This window comes from Strigops habroptila, chromosome 10, assembly GCF_004027225.2.
Source record: "Strigops habroptila isolate Jane chromosome 10, bStrHab1.2.pri, whole genome shotgun sequence".
Classification (NCBI taxonomy): domain Eukaryota; kingdom Metazoa; phylum Chordata; class Aves; order Psittaciformes; family Psittacidae; genus Strigops; species Strigops habroptila.
The window spans coordinates 36,300,664-36,319,622 of NC_046359.1; the positions used below are offsets into that span (position 1 = coordinate 36,300,664).

The 18,959-nt window shown below is 42.5% G+C and overlaps 1 protein-coding gene across 3 annotated transcripts; it reads right to left on the minus strand.

Moving 5' to 3' along the window:
• Positions 1 to 1,780: 1,780 nt before the first annotated feature.
• On the minus strand, positions 1,781 to 18,871 carry BROX (BRO1 domain and CAAX motif containing). 3 transcript variants are annotated; one of them, XM_030500228.1, is made up of 13 exons: positions 18,759 to 18,871; positions 17,132 to 17,263; positions 16,414 to 16,520; positions 14,969 to 15,065; positions 13,229 to 13,324; positions 12,176 to 12,248; positions 11,714 to 11,819; positions 11,077 to 11,166; positions 10,188 to 10,273; positions 8,782 to 8,863; positions 7,607 to 7,757; positions 6,243 to 6,402; positions 1,781 to 5,760 (listed from the first exon to the last, which is right to left on the minus strand). In XM_030500228.1, exons 2-13 carry the CDS (start codon positions 17,230 to 17,232, stop codon positions 5,674 to 5,676), a joined length of 1,236 nt encoding a protein of 411 aa, XP_030356088.1. In that variant the 5' UTR covers positions 17,233 to 17,263; positions 18,759 to 18,871; the 3' UTR covers positions 1,781 to 5,673. The 3 variants fall into 3 exon arrangements, with proteins under 3 accessions (XP_030356088.1, XP_030356090.1, XP_030356089.1); XM_030500230.1 differs by lacking the exon at positions 18,759 to 18,871 and adding an exon at positions 18,446 to 18,504; XM_030500229.1 differs by lacking the exon at positions 18,759 to 18,871 and adding an exon at positions 18,311 to 18,493.
• Between the last annotated feature and the right edge of the window lie 88 nt (positions 18,872 to 18,959).

Sequence of the window (18,959 nt, forward strand, 5' to 3'; positions counted from 1 at the left end):
CCATCTCAGGAAGAAGGACTATAGATTTGTGATTGAGTGAGAAATCTGAGCAAAACCATCAGCCCAAATGACATGAATGTGCTAGCCCTGAAAGTGTGAGACAATTTATTTAGCTTTGATCTGTTTGAAGTCACAGTTTAGAGAAAAAATCCTGCAGGCTTTTCCTCCAACGGGATAACAACATTGAGCCTTGCATTGTCCAAAGCTACCGATAACAAATGAGTATAGGACTTGCTACTCAGAATCTGTTTTCACCTTCAGAAAGCCAAATCTGGCTTCCACAGAAAACTTCCAAACATAAACCGAAGCAAGCCATGTGCACACATCTAGATACCATCTGAAAAGGCAGTTATAAAACTGCTTTGAAGTGTCCGCTCATCCACTTCATCCCACTGCTGTTACCTATAAGCATCATTGGTGGTTATTTCACTTCTTACTCAAATGTGCAAGAAAATAAGGAAAGCAACAAAGCATGGAATTCTAAGGTCTTTCCCTGTCACTTAGAAAGTGAAGGCATGAAAAGCAGCCTGCAAGGCACTTGAAAAAGCCGCCTGTAACACTGGTAGATCTTTTACATTCAAGGAGCTGGTCAGCTTCCTCGAGTCTGAAGTGTTCCAAGGAACTCATCAGCTGTTTTTAAACCAACATGAGGGAAACTGGGGGTCTTTAAGAGTTCCCAACACAAACCAGTGAATTTCTGTGACTTGGAAACCTGCTTCAGAGTGAATCCGTTTCAGCAGAGACTGCTACTGAAAAGATTTCTGTCTTTATGGAGGAAAGAAAACCAAAATCCAGCCCAGCAGCTACATGCTAAAATCATGAACCCTCTCCAGATGCTTGGTTGGTGCCCTGGTTGAAGGGATGAGTCTGGTGTCAGTCAAAAAACCTCCCTGTGAATTAGAAACAATTTAGTTTCTAAACTGGTGAGGAAAGTTTGTCTTCAAGTTGCCATCCAGGACATTGTCAGATTCCCAGTGCTACGCTCAAAATAGTGCAGCCTTCACATCCCTATAACATCATTTGGTATTATCAAAATGAAGGAGAAGATGGTTTTAAACAGCCAAACTATTGTTCTCTGAGGACTATATATAAATTGAAAACCTTTAAATCACTAAGGAAGGAGGAAAAATATACAGATACAGCTACTTTTACTGATGTCATGACATGCATGAATGAAACACCTCCTCTGTAGGTTTTTTCAATGGACCTTGTTGAGGGAAGAAGATTTATTTCAGACAGAAATAGCCATCAGAGTCCAACAGAGACTATTTATTTCTGCTAGAAACTGTGCTGAACCTTGAGAGGCTGAAAGGCATTAGGTGTATTCACACTAAAAATGGAACGAGCCAACCATGCATCTGAAAATGAAACAATATGTTTCCCACAAATCCTATGTTCCCACCTGCTGGCAACGTAGAGAAGTGGCCAGCAAATAACTTCCCAAATAACCCCTTCATATGGCATATAGAGTATCTCAGTGTCCCAGAGCTTTGGAAGCACTAGGATTTGTATAGGCATAGGAAATCATACCTAATTGCTTTTAAACCCCAGAAGTTTGGAAATTCCATCTTTTCTCTTTCTGCTCCATGACTTGAAGTGCTTCATTGTAGCTACTACCTCCATATGCACTCAATTCACGTATCTTCCTCATTCAAGTCCTCCTTTGGCATACTGCAAGGATAAAGTACTCTATAATCATTACATTTACATTACATTGGAGAAAGTAACATTCAAGAGAAACCCTTTAACGTTAAACTTGAAATGACGAAACAAAACCTGATACATTGAGATTGTTTATTTCAAGTGGTATTCTGAAACTCCTGGTTAAATACAAACTTGCAAACTATGAAGCTTAAGATTGCGTGGTGACTGGCTGCACAAAATCAGGCTGCGTGGTCGATCTTGGAGCTGATGCCACTGAAGTTTCATTATTGGGAGCACGGGATGGCTTCAAGGTTGTAATCCATGAAGGCACCAACACCAAAGGAGGCAGGCCTTCCTGCACTGAAAGCTAATCAAAGGTCCCCTTAGTTACCATGAGACGTTTGTTGAAGCTGAGAGCAGCACCAGCAGGGAAAGATCTGAGTGAAAGCAGAGGTCATGGTGGAAAGGCCCTTCTTTATTGTGCACTCAGAACCTGAGACAGGTACCCACTGCAGGGGCTTTCCCGTGCTGGTCACACTCACTGTGCTTTATTCCTCACCCAACTGGGCCAGTGAGAAGAAAAACGAGAGAAGAAAACCCCAGAGCAGCTCATGCTGCTATGACAATTTGGCAATGATCTTTAGAGGCAGATTACTTAGTTTTTAAAGATAATTAACAGGCATGAACAGGATTTGTGTTAATGCTGAAACAGTTTAGATGCAGGGATGGGATGAAATGTATCACCCCAGAGATAGAAACCTTTCATTTCTGTGAACTGAAGGCAGATGAACTATGGCCTCCTCTCATGTTCCCCCAATACTAAAGATATGCTTCATGAGTTTGTTTTATACACAGACAATTAACAATACATTTTAGTAATGTCTCCCATAAAAAAATCTTACCCATAGCACAGTACTGAAATCAGTGCAACGAAATCAAACTGACAGGAAAGAATATTTACAACCATATTGTAGCGTTCCAAAATTGCAAGACCAGAACTCTCTAAAGTGCAAAGTTGCCTATATTCTACACAGATACAGGGATCTGCTTTCTTGCTTATAGTATGAACCACCACCATCATTACAGACACACCACATATCCATGCTGAACACTGAAGTGACTAAACATCATCCTTAGGCTGACAGGCAAAAACTCCTCTACTGCAGCCAGTGGGAGGCAGACATCAGCATCCGATGGGCAAATTTAGTCCCTCCACTGTAGGAGTGTCACATGCTGGATGGAGATTAACTACTGTAAACCAGGAACACGAAACAAGGAGGAAGCGTATTTAAATACATGGAGAAAGGTATTTGAATAGAAAACTTACAAAGAGCTCAATGGTTTGTTTTATAGTAGATTAAAGACAATCGCTGCATCTTTTAAAGCAGAAAATAGAGGGCCCAGCACTCCATGTTTTATTTAGCTGCAGTTTTGTCCTAGTTCAGGCTGGACACAAATCTTTCAGGACTATTTATACCAACAAGATTTGCAGGTTTAGCCATGAGAGCCTCTAAAACGAGAGAGAGGCCACAAAAACAGGCTCTTGCAGCATTAGAGTATTAAAAAGTCACCATTCAAAATACCTCATTCTTAAGATTACTAAAGGAAATCATAAGAGAAGGAACATGGCTGCTAGGTTTCCAGATTAGCTGGAACTCCTAGTCTATTCACCCATACTCCTAAATATACTGGGCAGTTAATCTACATAGTATTTACAGTTATTCTTGCCACTACCCAACAAAACCCAGAGAAAACTGCTCGCTGACACACAGCTCTCTACACTTTGCAAACTAAACAGTCTCCAGTTTCTTATTTTGGGGCAAAACTATCCAATGTTTGCTATAGGATTTGAACTACAAGTAAACAAAGTTTGCCTCGAAAAGCAACACATGTCAAGTGAGTTAGTTTGTTCCATTAGTCTATTTTTAAACTACTACATCATATTTACTGAAACAGCTACGGCATAAGAGGTTACAGAGCTAGGCTTAAGTAATGCCATAATCTGACATAATCCACTTGGTTATGGCCCAAACTATTTACAGTGAACTTGATTCAAACAAACCACTTGGTTCGAAAAAGAGTCCAAAGAATTGCAAGTCCCTAAACCTAATCTTTCCCAAGAAGTTGTTTGGGAATGATTTACACATGATCAGTTCATTTTGTTTGAAGATCTTCCTATATTGAATTATACCCTGGGCAAAAGCCTCATTGGAAATGAGTCCCAAGACCTACACATGTAGCAGATGGGAGGGGAAATGAGGGGAGGAAGGAAACTGGCATCTTAGTCTGCATAGAGGAAGTTAATTGGGTTGAGACATGTACACATTAGCAGGCATCTGAAAAACAATGAGTAACTATAAAACCATGATTATGAAACTGAGTTAACTGTATCTTGAGCCTTAAAGGGGGCCGGCTAAGCAGATGGTGATGACTACAGCTTTAAACATTTTCAGAACTGAAATCTGTATAAACAAAGTAGCTGCACACTCCATTCTGGCAAAACCTAAGCTGGTCTTTTAACAATGCAAGTAGACTAAAAAGTCAGTGGATTAAGTTATGAACAGAGATGAGTAACTCTTCATAAAACATACCCCAGGCCCCTGTGCAGCATCAGAACAAATGGACCAATTTTAGATATAAATTCTTCTTGAATCTTGGGTAGAGGACAGTGAGTTTTCTACCCACCCAAGCCCTTGCAGAACAGAAACTTCTTCCAAAGCAATTCAGCTGATTTTACACTTATTTTTGTGTGCAAAACTGGCTGGAAGAAAAATCCATCACTGGAAACAATGAATCAATCTGCATTTGATTCACCCATGTCAGGCAGCATTAAGAGCCTCTGTGCCTTCTGCAGCAACAAATTCTGCACTTTGGTCCAGTATCTCATGAAGAGTCTTGAGTTTCCTATTAACCTCCTCAAAAGCTTTTGTTCCACAGGCCTTCAAGGAGCTACAAACCTGGCCTCTAAGCTAACTTACTCTAAGTCCCATGAAGGATTTTAGACAGAATTACCAAGTGCAAGATGAACCAATCCAAACAGTACCAAGTGAGGAATGCGTTTACAGTATAGCTCGTGGTAAGTGCATATGCCACCATGTTGAAACAGGAGCGTTTCCAGGCTGTCCAGTCTCAGGTAAAGTGAAGTGCAGCAACTGGTACGAGAGACTGCAACACATGCATCAGTCTTTTGTGTTTGCAGCAAATCAGAAAGCTGTGGTTTTGTTGACATGGGTGTTTTGCAGTGCTCAGCACTAAAGAACATTATCATGTTTTCCACAGAAGGCAGAAATGGAAGAGTCACAGTCTTGACTGGGCTTGGCTTTTAAGCACTTTCGTATTACTTGCTGCATCACTTTCATATACACTTTGATATTAAAGGATTTTAACTTAAGGACAGACAAGCTAAAGCACCTTACTACGAATTCTGATACAAGAACCCTCATCTGTAGAGGAAAGAACAGGTACTAATCATTTCAGAAGAATATAAACTGTGCTCCAGTTACACAGAACTTAAGGCTAAGTCCTGTGAAATGCCATAGGGGTGTTGCAAACCAAACCCAGATTTGCTTCCCTCACTGCAATTAAGGGAATCTGAACACGACAGGGTGATGAGCCTGAATGGCAAAACCTGGACAAATAGAACTGTTCCTGCAAACTTTTGTTTGCACAATTTAACATTATATAGCATATAATATAAATGGAAACATCCTCAAGTGTTACAATCATGATACTGCCTTTGCTATTTGTGGGTAGAAACTAAACCCACAAAAAGAAACTCTCTAGAGGCACAATAGGAACATTTAAGCCCATTCATTCTATGATATCCCACTAAACCCCAAAATATGTCAGATATAAATAAACTCCTAGAAATCCACCACATTCTCAAGCAAGATAGATGCACACTAACAAAAGTAAATTAAATTAGTCTTCTAAATTAAAAAAGAAGGATCAGAAAAAGGGAGATCAGAACTAAAGCCCCAGAGTCCCATTAATACAGTTTCAAAGTGAATTCATAGCACTTAATGGCACTTAAGAAATCTGGCATCCACTGTCTTTTTGAGGCTTTATATCTGGTTCCTTCAGAGGTTTTACTTCTTCATCTGGTTTTGGTTTAGCCTGCAAACAAGAAGAAAAAACCCTAAGTACCACAAGTACAAACCACTGTGCCTGCACAGTATTTATGCATGGCTAACTTTACATATTCCAATTTAATAGCTGCCTCTCTTTTCAAGGCTGAAGGCTTTGAGCAAGCCTTGAAAAAGCCACATATTCTCTATTTCAGCATCCTTAAATGAATCCTTTTCTAAACCAGAACCTTCTATAGCACTCACTCCTGTAAGATTGCAGCATCTTATACATCTTAAAGAATTTCCTCCTATTCAGGACTTAGAAAACAGTGACTCCTCATGTCCAGGTGCTGACAGCGTGGCAGAGGTTAACTCACTTGCCTGCTGGTACAGTGGAAACGTGGACTCGGGTGGTAGCCTTGCCTACATCCTGCACTGAGCTTGGGAATGTTGCAGAAGAGTAAACCAGTAACTCTGTATTAGACACAGAATAAAGGTAACAGGAAAGAACAGTACATGAGATGATCTTACAGTGTCGTCCTTTGGCCTCTTGGTGAGATCAAATGCCGCAAGCGTTTCAGGAGTCCAGTGTGCGTTCAAGGCAGGGAATTCAAAGGGAACAGGCTCTACTAAGCCATAGTTTGCTTTCAGTTCCAGCTGGGGAGCCTCTGCTGGCACCTTCTGAAAATAGCTGTCAGAGAACACAGCAATATAGTCAAAACACAATGCACCATCTCTGCAAGTCTTGTTTGCAGTTCTAAAGAAGAACAATCTGGGGTTTTACAGTGGCCATCAAGGCTGCTCTCTTCCTTTATTAAGATACTGTCCAACATGCATTCTGTCAGCAAGATTCAGAAGAACAAAAGCAATTCCTTCTTGGTATTGTTCATACCCTAATAACCAAGTGGGGTTTTTTCCTACTGGATAGCCATTATTCCCAGTACTTTGATGAGAAGAGCACCTTTTGTTCCAAAAAAAACCTTAAAAATCATAGTTATAGAACACAAGTTGGAAGGGACCTCTAGGATCATCTGGTCCAACCTTTCTAGGCAAAGCATGATCTTAGACTAGCTGTCCTGGCACCCTGTCCAGTTGAATCTTACAAGGAGGATTTAAAATACTTCCCAAGAAAGATGAAAAGGACAGTTCTTTTCCTCAATCAGCCTTAATGTGCCACAGTGCATAACAGCAACAACACTGCAACACCCACAAAGGCTGGGTACAACACGAAGCCTCAATGAGGGTATAAAATTCAGCTTGATGTACTTAACAACTATTTTTGCTTAGTCAATTCCCCTATTATGGTCTTTAAATACCATAAAAAAGGAAATGACAAAACTATTATGGAATACTAAATCACAAAAGGAGGGGAAGGGAGAAAGAAATGAGCAAAAGAATTCTAAAGCCAAGCTAATCTTGCTATTTTAAACTCCTTCCAAACTCTTTTTGGAAGGGCTATTAACTAACAGAAAGCCCTATTCACAGTATTAATTGTACTTAGACTGGTAAAGCTCCTAGCACCCTGACAGTCTTCACTATTTCCCTTCTGTCCTCTTTTGACCACTAGATCCCAGCAGCTGGGAAAAGGGCATCAGAGCCACACAGCAACTGCTGCAGGACTCTCGCTGGCGTAGAAGGAAATGAAACAAAGTGGCTGAGGAATGAAGGAAGAAAACCACTTAACCTCTCCATGTCAGTCCAACCTGCCCTGCTGAACTGGCACAGAGCCCAGAGGGTGACAGCACAGACCCACAGCAAATCTGCTTTAAGTTACATGCCATTCCCTAAAGGAATGTAAGAACTGGAGAGCAAAATTTACCATCCTACTTGAAATAAAGGCAAATGAGGTAATAACAGTTCCTATAGAGCACTGTAGCAAACCATGAATTACTTACATGAACCCATTCTCTCTCTGGCATTTTTCTAGTGTGTTCTTAATCAAACTTCCCAACTTCCTGAAGAAGAGATGTCCAGAAGGTTTGGCAGTGGTCCCGGGCCCTTTGGTTTCTCCATATTCTTTGCACAATGCTTCAGCCTTGGCAAAAACTTCGCAAGAAAGAAATGTAATAAAAATCATTTACATGACTCTATTGAATCAGGGTTCTGATCTACAGTGCTTCAGTTTTAGGAGATACCAGCATCCATTTAGGCTTTTTGTTTCTTAGAAACAAAAATAAACTAGCTCAAAGGCAGCACTTCCAGCCAAGATTTACTGCATCCAAAAAGTGACTAGGAACAGGAAAAAACAAGAGATAGCTTTTGGGGTAGGAAGATGCATGAAAGCATTCTTATGTGTGGGGAAAAACGCAACAATAAGCCAAGAACTGTCCCACATGGTAGGGAAAAAAAGAGGATATGAAGGTGTCCATACACAGGTGATGCCCCAAAATAAACAGCACTTAATAAGGAGTGGGCAAAGAAACACTCTTCTCTCAACAACAGGCACAGTAAAAAAACACAGTATTTGATTTACTGCAAATAGTTTGCTCCTAATAAATTCTTAATTTATTTTTAAAATTAATATTAAAGGTTTCCAATGTGATGATTTGAGCATTTTTTACACATTGTGGTAAAGTTATGCAGTGCAGGTTGCTTTGAAGAGGCAAGGATAGGCAGAAGACCCTGAACTACTGCTTACTTCCCCTCAATCTACCTTTCAAAGAAATACAAAGGAAATAAGTTACTGAAACCTGTTTAGAAACAAATAAACATGATCTAGGTTTACTATTTCATGTAAGCCAGAGCAACCTCCACAGCAGAAAAGGCTGCAGTAACTTAATGTCCATCAATACCAGACAAGTGACATTCACACTGTACTGCAGGCAGTTCAGAGCCAGTCTCTAACAGGCTGGGAAGTGAAGATGATGTTTTCTGGAGCACTGTTATTAGAAAGACAATTTTTGGTAAGACATAGGAAAGAATACACTGTGTCTATTCAAAACTGGGCTGGATTTTCATCAGGTGACAGATAAAAAGCTTAAGTTCATGGGAGACCAAAATAAACACGATACAGCAAAATAAACCAGGATGTCATCATCAGACCCTGTAATCCAGGCTCAATCACACTTACATTTTTCTGATTCCTGCAGAGATCTGATTGCTTCCCCACATTTATCACTCGCCAGTAAAGTCTGACCATGGTAACAATATGCCTAATGGGAGAGGACAAAATCATTACCAACACCACTGGGCACTTCCTGCACTGATTCACTTCTGCTCTTCTTTACATCAGAGCTGCAGCTCTTTGAAGCTGCCATTCCCTGCAGATAGTTGACAATTTGGGGGTGCAAATCAAAGCAGCATTCACTGAACAATGCAGTCCAACATAAACACCATCAGGTAGGTAGGAAGCAAGCTCTCTCAAGTCCAGGTGAGAGTCTTTGAGCTGTTTTACCAAAAGCACTAGTATACAGTCTAGTTCAAACCTCTTTCTTGTTGCATCAATGTGCAGCATAATCCTGGTGTAATGGTTGGACTTGATGATCTTAAAGGTCTTTCCAACCTAGTTCATTCTATGATTCTATTAAGCCCCATCACAGAAAGAGGATGACCCCCAGTCAAGTTTACAGAGCAAAGACTAAAAACAACCTGTCAAAAAACAAACCTGCAACAAACATCACTGATCCAGAAGAAATGTTCTGCTGCTTATTTTGCCATAGTCCAAATAACTTTTCCAGCCCCAAAAGTCCCATTCCTTCACACTTACTCTTGAATATAGTACTGTATTCCAGTGAGAACTGAACTGCCTCTTTTCTATTATCAGGTGTTGTTGAGTTTAAATACTAAACACCATAGGTAAAGGAACAATCCCATGAACTAATGCCTACCTTGCATTCCTTCCTTTAATGCCTGTTTTTACAGTATTACAAGTGTTACCTAAATCTGCCATTGCCCAAATTACACAAATTAAAAAGAAAGGAGAAGTACCACAGCTCTGAGCCTCCCTCGCCTCTCAAACTTGCTAACAAGGCAAGCAGCTTTGAACTACAGGTTTAGCTACGTAAGAGAAAGACAACTGTGTTAACAGCTTAGTTTGGGCCTTTTTTGCAGTATGAAAGAACCAGATTAGAGGCTGTGGCAGGCTGCAAGAAATAAACAGCAAATGGAGCAGCCAATGATCCCAAGAGAGGCACTGCACTTGCTAAGAGAGACACCACTTGGAATGGTACCTAATGTTGCTTAATGCAGTTTCATTCGGGGCATTCAAAGAGATGATCAGTTAGAATCAGATTGTGATGCAGATAATGGAAGAGCAGTGTTATGCTCAACCCGAACTGCTTCACTTAACAATATGGGATCACAATTAATTCCACACTGCAATAACTTGGCTCTACAAAACCACTTCAAATGCCACCAACGCTGTCCCATCTCCCTTCACAGCACAGAAAGAAAGTCAAGGCAATACTTGCCCCCATTCCCTCTCCAGCCCTTAGGACAACATTAAAAACTGTGGCAGCTGTCAACCAAAGTACTTACATAGGCCATATAGAAACAGTTCTTCAAGTTTAAGTACTTCCTCCATTTTCCTGCATAGGTAGCATCCAAACTGGATAATGTTTGGTCTATGAACACATACGTCAAGTTATTCTTTAAGACATTCCGAAAAGAAAACTCACACACCCCCACAAAGACCAGAATTCTTTAACTTAGCAATAGATCTTAAGTATAAAGTTGCCAGCAACAAGTGACATAAATTACTCCTGCAAAAACACAGAGAAAACCAAAAGTACGCAGTTTATTGAGCTATTATGCAGTTGTTCCTAGAATCCCTAAAACTGCTGTCCACTAAGTTTGGAAGGCTAATTCTCCTAAGTATTTTTAGGCAGTGTTTCAAAGCTTGTTCCTGGTTTAATTTCAAGAAATGATTTATAAAAGCCTGAGTATGCTACAATATTCCATCTCTTACATTGACTCCCATATTTCTGCACTTTCCCTACTTGCCTCAGTAAGGCCACAGATCAGTTCACTCATCTGGACGGATGTACATAATGAACCTGCTTTACACACACTTTATAGTCTGCATCATCACCTGCTGTCCAAAGGTAGCTGAAACACACTCCATTTACATCAAGCCATTTGTTTGCTGCTATTATACATCCTCAAGACATTACTCTGTCTTCTGTCTCCCCTCCCTAACATTTCCTTCCATTAGCTACAGAAAAGGATTCCCACAAAACCAAAAGGCCTTCTCAAGATATATCTGTTACACTGATAACTAAAGCCTTCAGTGGGCTAAATAGAAGCTAAATATACAAAGCATGTCCACTGAGAAACTGTTCCTATCACAACTGATGGGTGGGTAAAGTATGTCTGCTGGCAAGAATGCACAAAGCAGGTCACTAAGGATACAAAACAAGACACTCACCAGCTTTTTGGTAGAAGTTAGCTGTTTCATAAGCAAGAGCAGCTATGAGTCCCGGATTGTGTTTCAGCTCAATAGCCCGAGCAATTGTCACTGAAGAAAGAAATTCCATAGCACAGTATTAAAGTTTAATCGAGGATGTCACATCAGAGCAAAGGTATTTAGTGTTTTAAACCCCCTGCATGAGCAGAAAACAAGTATTGTGCAGTCAAGCAAACTGTGGAATGAAGACAGAATGTTTCTTGGATAGAATGTTTCCAAATTCACAGAAAAGCTGAAGACAGGTTAGTCTGAAGACTGGACAGTAAACAAGCTGCAAGTATTTGAAGTAAAGGAACTGGGGATTTATGTTAGGCAAGCATGGTGGTGAAGAGATGGCATGAAAGGAAAAATGAAGAGGGGAGGAATGTCACACACAAGTTCTTTCAAAGTGGTTACATGTGTAATATCAGACCGATTTTTGGCAGTTTCCTCCTACAAATGTAACTGAAGTTTCTTTAAAAGCAACCCGCCCCACTAAGCCACAGTACTTCAGGAGAATTAAAACTAGGCGCTGCTGCCAAGCAGACTTCATGAGACACCAAAGTAACCCACAAAGACTGTCATTTCCCATCCCCAACAAACGTAGACTTGAAGATACCTTCTTGAGCTTCAGCTTGGCACTGGATGATGTAAGAGTCTATAAGTCGAGCTTCCAAATCTCTTCCCTTTTCTACAGGTGTAATCAGTTTTGGAATGTGACTTTCCTAAGGACAAAGCAAGTCCCAAAGTTAGTTTAGGCTTAATACCACAGCTGCTAATGCAAAGCAAGTCCCTTACTCCCGCATGGATGGGACACTGAGTGAAGGCCCCAAGATAACTGGCTGCACTGTGCTACTGGGCAAGACAGATGGATTTCTCTTCCACTGCCATTGGGAAAGGGTAGCAGGGATTGAGTGGTTGCACAACACAGTAGTATCTTTCTTTTTCCCTGTATCATTCAGCCAGTCTGAGGTATTTGTTTATCCTGTAACCTTGTCAGAAAAGCAAATGCTTTTCTAAGACAAAAAGTCAAGTGCTTGGAGACAACTTACAGAACGCACAGCAAAGGCAGCTTTTTTACCTTCAAGTGTTTAAAGATCCCAGCTGCTATCTTCAGGCTTCTGTGAACATCTTTTGCTTCATCTTCTGTTATACTAAGAATACAGAACACATGGATGAAATCTTAGTGAGAAAGGACCTCTAGGTGTCGTTTAGTCCCACCTCTCACTTTTGGAGAACTACAGACAACAGTAGATCAGGTCAGTTATGGCTTCGTCTAGATGGATCTTGAATCCTACACGAATGGAGAGCCTACTAACTCTCCAAGTAATCCATCTCACTGCTGCACTACCCTCATGGTAAAGAAGCTTCTTACAGTGTCCAGTCATTAAATAATGAAACAGAACTCACTTGCAAAAGAAATGCAAGACCTTGTAATGACTTTCAAGTAAAAGGTAACCTCAAGTGTTAAAAGCCAAAGCTTTAGAACTCTGTAGGGCTAAAAGTCAGCAGAGCTGTAATTCTGAGAATCCTCATTTTGTACCTGGCCATTTAGAGCAGGACTGATGAAGGGTTTATTCACAACTGAAACTTTCTCTATATCACAGTCACTTTGTTCAGGGATGAGAAAAGGGACAGAAGTATCCAGTATCTGAAGGGTGCCTATAAGGATGCTGGGGAGGGACTCTTCATTAGGGACTGTAGTGATAGGACAAGGGGTGATGGGTTCAAACTTAAACAGGGGAAGTTCAGGTTAGATATAAGGAAGAAGTTCTTTACAGTGAGGATGCTGAGGCACTGGAATGGGTTGTCCAAGGAAGTGGTAAATGCTCCATCCCTGGCAGTGTTCAAGGCCAGGTTGGACAGAGCCTTGGGTGACATGGTCTAGTGTGAGGTGTCCCTGCCCATGGCAGGGGGTTGGAACTGGATGATCTTAAGGTCCTTTCCAACCCAAACTATTCTACGATTCTAAGTGCACTTGAACATTACAGCACATGAATGAAGGCCAAATGCCTCCTCGAACTCCTGCTGCCTCAGACAGACATGCACTAGAACAGCCAGAACTCAGAACCTGCTCATTTTTTTGGGTGGAATATTGCTGCAATGGAATTACTAAGAAAAGAAAAACACTTACTCTTCTTTTCCAGCGAGTCTTGATGCATATTTTGTGTACCACAGAGCCACATTAAATCCCATGGAAACCAGTTCAAACACTGCATCCTGCTGGGCACTACAGACAGACAGACAGCCCCCCCAAACAATTTAATGCTTTCCATTTTGTTCTGACGAGCTCTCTCTGCTGATAGCTCACATAGCATAAGTCAATGTCTCTCTCCATAAAACACTTTTCGTTTCAGAAGTCAACAGTTTCCAACTTGCTGAACTGCCTAAAAGAGACTTCAATTTTCACTTATTCCCTCTAAGAGCTCGCAATCTCCCATATTCAGATGCCTCCCCTTCCCATTTGGGAACTTTTACTTTAAAACAGTAACTTGAGATGTGTTTAGCTTTGGGTGTGGCTGACATTTTTCCATGATTTTTTTTTTTCCCCTTAAATTGCACATTTTGTGGAAAGCTTTGCTCTGGAATGTCTCCTTTAAACTTGTAGCTCCTGAGTTAATAAGTCAGAGTCTATTTACATCTCCCTCGAACGAATGTTATTGCAAGTATTTATGTAACTGCAGTCAAACAGCATGTGCAAATAGCAGGGAATTTCAGAAGCTAAAAACGTGGCCTGTGGAAAGAGTGAACTTCCAATCACAAGCTCAGGATAGCTTAGGAACTAGTAAACTTTAAAAAGAAAGGTGTGGGAGTGGGAAGAATCATGCTGGCACAAGGACAAGTGCGTATGGCGATGAGAAAATCAGGAGAGAGCCCTAAACAACAGATTGTCTTCCAAGAGGAATAAAAGCTTTGAGGAAGTTGAGCATTTCTTCTAGATAAAGCTTGACAAATTTGTAAGCGTGGTTATACAACACAATTACAATAGCAAGAGCCAACTGAATCATCCAGGAGGTTATAGATCTGTATCCTTACTTAAAACAGAAGCTCTGGTTGGTTGTACCAGGAGTACGTGTACTGCGAGCTTCAGAGGACAAGAACAAAATGAGATCTTCAGCAAGGTGCTTCAAAAAACTCAGCAGATATTGGTCAGGCAATAGTGCCAAATGGAAGTTTTAAACTGTAGTAACCTGTGTTATCGTATGCAATTCACCAATACTCTTTGTATTGCTCTAACTGTAGATATAGTTTGTAGATTGACTAAGACACAATAGATCCTTCTACCACTATCATGCATTTATCACCAAAACCTTTATTTTATTATTATCATGCATTTGGGGTCTACAGGGATGCTGGAAAAGGACTCTTCATCAGGGACTGTAGTCATCAGGGACAACAGGTATGGTTTAAACTTAAACAAGGGAGATTTAGGTTACATATAAGGAAGAAATTCATCCCTGTGAGGGTGGTGAGACACTGGCAGAGGTTCCTCAGAGAAGCTGTGGCTGCCCCATCCCTGGCAGTGTTCAAATGTTGGACGTGTTTAAGTTTTGGATGGGGCTTGGAGCAACCCACTCTAGTGGAAGGTGTCCCTGCCCATGGCAGGAGGTTGGAACCATGTGATTTTAAGGTCCTTTCCAACCCAAACCATTCTATGATTCTATGATCACACCTTTACATAAAGGCAGCACATGCTTCAGAGCACCTAATACACTACAGCAATTATCAAAACCACACAGCAACAAGTTTTTGGAAACTACTTTGCTGCACTTCTGCATTTTGCTACACTTTTAAGTCTTCTTCACAGATGTGCATACACATAACAGACCAAAAAAACCAGATGCATACCCTGTGATCATAAAAGCATATGTACCTTGGAACTTGTCCTTGCAATGTGTCTGTCCACTTGAAGTTCTGAATATATCTCAACTTGCATTCTTGGGAAGAGTCATCCAGTGAAAGGATAAAACCTGTAGAAAACCTCTGTTACTTCCTGAGGCTTTTATTCCTCATTATCTTCAGAACAAGATGTGCAAAACCCACCAAACTAGCTACAAGAAACTCCTTGCCCAGCAGGTCTCCAACTCAACCCTGCGAGTCCTGACTGCTCAAGGAAAACCTTGCAGGGGTCTGCATGTCCTGTGTGGTAACTAGTTGGGAGTTGGGCTGACCCAGGTACAGGATGGCTGAGACTGCTTAAGGTGAGTGAGTGACTGTCCCTGCCACCATCTGGCTATTGGGAAATTCCAGGAAGAGCTGCCTGGTCAACAGGAAAAAGGCTTATGACCTACTCACCTACTCATCATCCCTTTTGCCTCCAGGGCTACAGGAAATTGGTCCTTTATGTCCAGCAGCCCAGAAAGCAGCAGTCAGTGGAATGAAGTTTATGCTGTGGGATGTTCAAACCCTACCACATGCAGACACAAGGTATTTTTCAGGGAAGAGTTAAGACTGGCCTTGGTCTGATCAGGTCTTAAAGACCTCAAGAACTTGAGATTTGCAACAGCAGCTATTTGGGCTCTGGTGCTCTAGGTCCCGTCACATGTTTATAAAGTCAGAAAATACTGGCTCCTTTCATATGCAGCAGGTTTTAGCAATCAAGAGTGATGCTTTCCTGAAGAAACTCTCCAAATCTTGCCTGCAGCAACACGGACTGCTATTTTACCTTTACGTCACATTGGTTTACACCCTCCCAGGGACTGAGGGAACTAAACCAACGTGAGTTGCTTCACTTCCCACAGATTGAAGGGTCATAGTTTCCATGAATGAGCCGATTCCTGGAAACTGAGTCCTAAAAATCTTGCCTGAGCACCTGACTGCTAAGAGAGAGTTATCAAAATATCAGCAGGAGGAAGGTTTCAAGGGAGTGCACCATCCTAGGTGACCATCTACTGATAAGGTAGATACTGTTCTAATGAGCACCTATATATACACCTAAGAGAAGCAGCAGTAGAAATGTAAACTCGCAACAAGTCTATTCTCCAGCATTAGACAAACCACAAGTTTACATCCAAGAGTGAAGTTTACATCCTAAACATTTTCTCCTCCAGGAAAGGAAGCAGGAAGCACAAAGACATTAAAAGCAAGAGGTCAGAACTGCCAACACTTTGTACTGGCAGGGTCACAAAGGACACTGGAACTTGTAGAAAGTAACCATGACTGGTATCAAGCTTAGAACCCATGAGGATACTCTCCTTCCTGAGAAGTGCAAAGCTTCTTTGTGGAAGATTAGCACAATACACATTCTGAGAAGTGTCATTAAACCTCAAATCACACACCTCTTGATGTATTAGCAGTATTGCTAATAAATGTTCCTACCTTGCAAGAGTGAGAAGTACAGGTCAGTTGCATTCTTCATCATCTCTGGATTACAACTTGAGTCTGTGAACAGCTCCAACAGTCGGGATCGAGATAACCTCAAATCACTATATGGAGGGGAAAAAACACAAAACAAAGATCTCTAAGAAATTCTACCCCAAAATGTACTATTAAGAATGTACCCACCCATGTACACCACCACCTTTTTGGACAGACAGCAATGGATAATCAGTACTCATTACTCATCCAAACTAAAATAACTATGCCTTTATCTACTGAGATCTTGGGTGCAGGGGAAGGGAAACAACAAGCAGGAACATTCTTCAACATTAGAATGGGATGAGCATCTGAAGAGATAAGAATAGATCTACCAAACAAACTGAAATCTCTTTTCATTCTCTCCCTATCTACAATGGAACATTCATGCTTTACTCACTTATGGAAATTACATTAAGAAATCTTTTGCAGAAGAATGCACAGTCATCAGAAAGACAATGAAATGTTCACTCTTTCGCCTCTGCATTATTATAATAGGCCTTGCCATACACTCAGAGACTTGAAAACTGGATAATTCATTCTTTGTAACTGAATACTCAATGTCTCCCAGCCTACACGGTTCTTGTCATCTTCAGAACACAAACTGAAGAGTAACCATTACTTTTAAGGATGCCCCCCAAACTGTGAGAGACACTGTGAAGTTAACCACAAGCACACTTACTTGCAAACCTTTGCTGCAGCTGGAGTGGTAGCTACCCCGTAAAAATTAAATGAAACGGGAGCTGTAGCCTTCAAAGGGTTGCGGTGAAACCAGTGGGTCATTTTCTTTCTGTTGTGTTGTTTAACGCCAAATCTAAAGTGTGGAAAGAAATGAACAGGAACAGCTCAGGTGCTACACATGTCATGCTCCTCGGCTCACAAAAATGTATTCCAAATGTTAACAGTTATGAAAGAAATTCATTTGCAAAGTTGCATATAATCACACAGAAGCAATTATATTTCTTTATTTTTCCTATTTGAAACACTGAGCTTCCATACACCTCGTCTGCATCATCCACGTGCTTAGTTTGAGAATTTCAAGAGAAGTCACTCTCTTGAAATTCCCTCTTTGCTTTCTGAGGCGACTATTTTAAGTCAGGCAAAAAGCTATTTTTGTTATATTTCTCTGTATTTATTATATTGCTCTGTATTTATTATATTGCTCTGTATTACTGCATACCTTCCTGCTCAAAAAAACCCCCACATTTGTTGCCTCCTGCATAAGGCTGCATATTTCCCATGTAATTTCCATTCACTGAGGTCATTCTGTTGTCGCTGGTCAATCTATTAATAGCCTTTATTGTGGCACCATTGGTAGCAATGAAACTGAAATTACAGAGTAGCCCTTGCTGAAAACACGCGATGTATTTACATACATGTAACAGACCTAGAAGTTTGACAGAGTACGCTAAACCAGACCATCTTTGTATCTTTCGCCTCAATGTTAGCAAACATGTACAACATCAGCATTCCTATGAGCTTTCAACGGTGGGAGGATGAAAGATAATGGGTGCACACTGAGGTCTGTGCTGGATGAAAGGAGAAACTTCGCCGTGAGGACAGCGGAACCGAGGAACAAGTTGCCCAAAGAGCTGGTGTGGTCTGTCCATCCTCAAAGGCTTTGAAGACCTCACGGATGAGTCCCTGACCTCAGAGGTGATGCTGCTCTGAGCGGGACCTTGGACCAGAGACCGCCAGAGCTCCCTCCATCACCTCACGCTCCTCTCCGAATCCTCCTCCGTCGCTACAAAACGTCTTGTAGCTTTGCTGACAAGGAGCCAAGCAGCCACCCCCTGCCACTGGCCGCCCAGCAGGTCACTCGTTTTACCGTATCGGCGCCTATCGCGACATCCCCACACACCTGCGCAGCGGCCTGCAGAGCGGAGAGGTGCCGCCGCACGGACAGGAGCTCCTCCGTGCCCAAACCGCCTCAGCCCCGGGCCAGCGGCACCCACCGACCGACACCCGCCCGGCCCCCCGAGCCCCGCACCGGCACAGGGACCTCCGCTCCGGGCCCGCCGCCACCTCCGGCCCTGCCCGGCGTCACGCACCCGCCGCAGGCAGCGCCAGCGCACAGCCGATGGCATCGTCCCGGCCCGACCGCATCGATCGCGCCGGTTACCCCCCTCCTCGCCTGGTGCCCCCCGGTCCGCCGCCGCCAGCCCCGCGGCGGGGTCTGACCCGGGACAGCCGCGAGAGACGCGGCCGGGCCCCGCAGCCCGGCCCCGGCAGGGACCCCTCAGCACCACAGACAGCGGGAGGCACCGACACCCCTCCCGGACGGGCGACCCACCGGCGGCGCTGCTTACCGGGGAGGAGGAGGGAGCAGGACCCCCGCGGCGGCGCGGCCGGGAGCGGCGGAGGGAGCAGGGGAGGAGCGGGGCGGTTCTCGTCCGGTCCCCGCCGCCGGGACTCAGCGGAGGGCGGGCTCCCTGAGGCGGCATGTGACCGCCGCCATGGCACGTACCGAGGCGGAAGCCGCGGCTCCTCGGTAGCGATGGCGCTGGCGG

Bases quoted from the DNA above. Each gene is read 5' to 3' on its own strand.
- BROX (XM_030500228.1), bottom strand. From the start codon at position 17,232: ATGACCCACTGGTTTCACCGCAACCCTTTGAAGGCTACAGCTCCCGTT. The intron at 11,820-12,175 runs GTAAAAAAGCTG...CTTTGTCCTTAG, and splicing joins GGATCTTTAAACACTTGAAG to GAAAGTCACATTCCAAAACT. The intron at 10,274-11,076 runs GTGAGTGTCTTG...ATGTGTTCATAG, and splicing joins TAACTTCTACCAAAAAGCTG to ACCAAACATTATCCAGTTTG.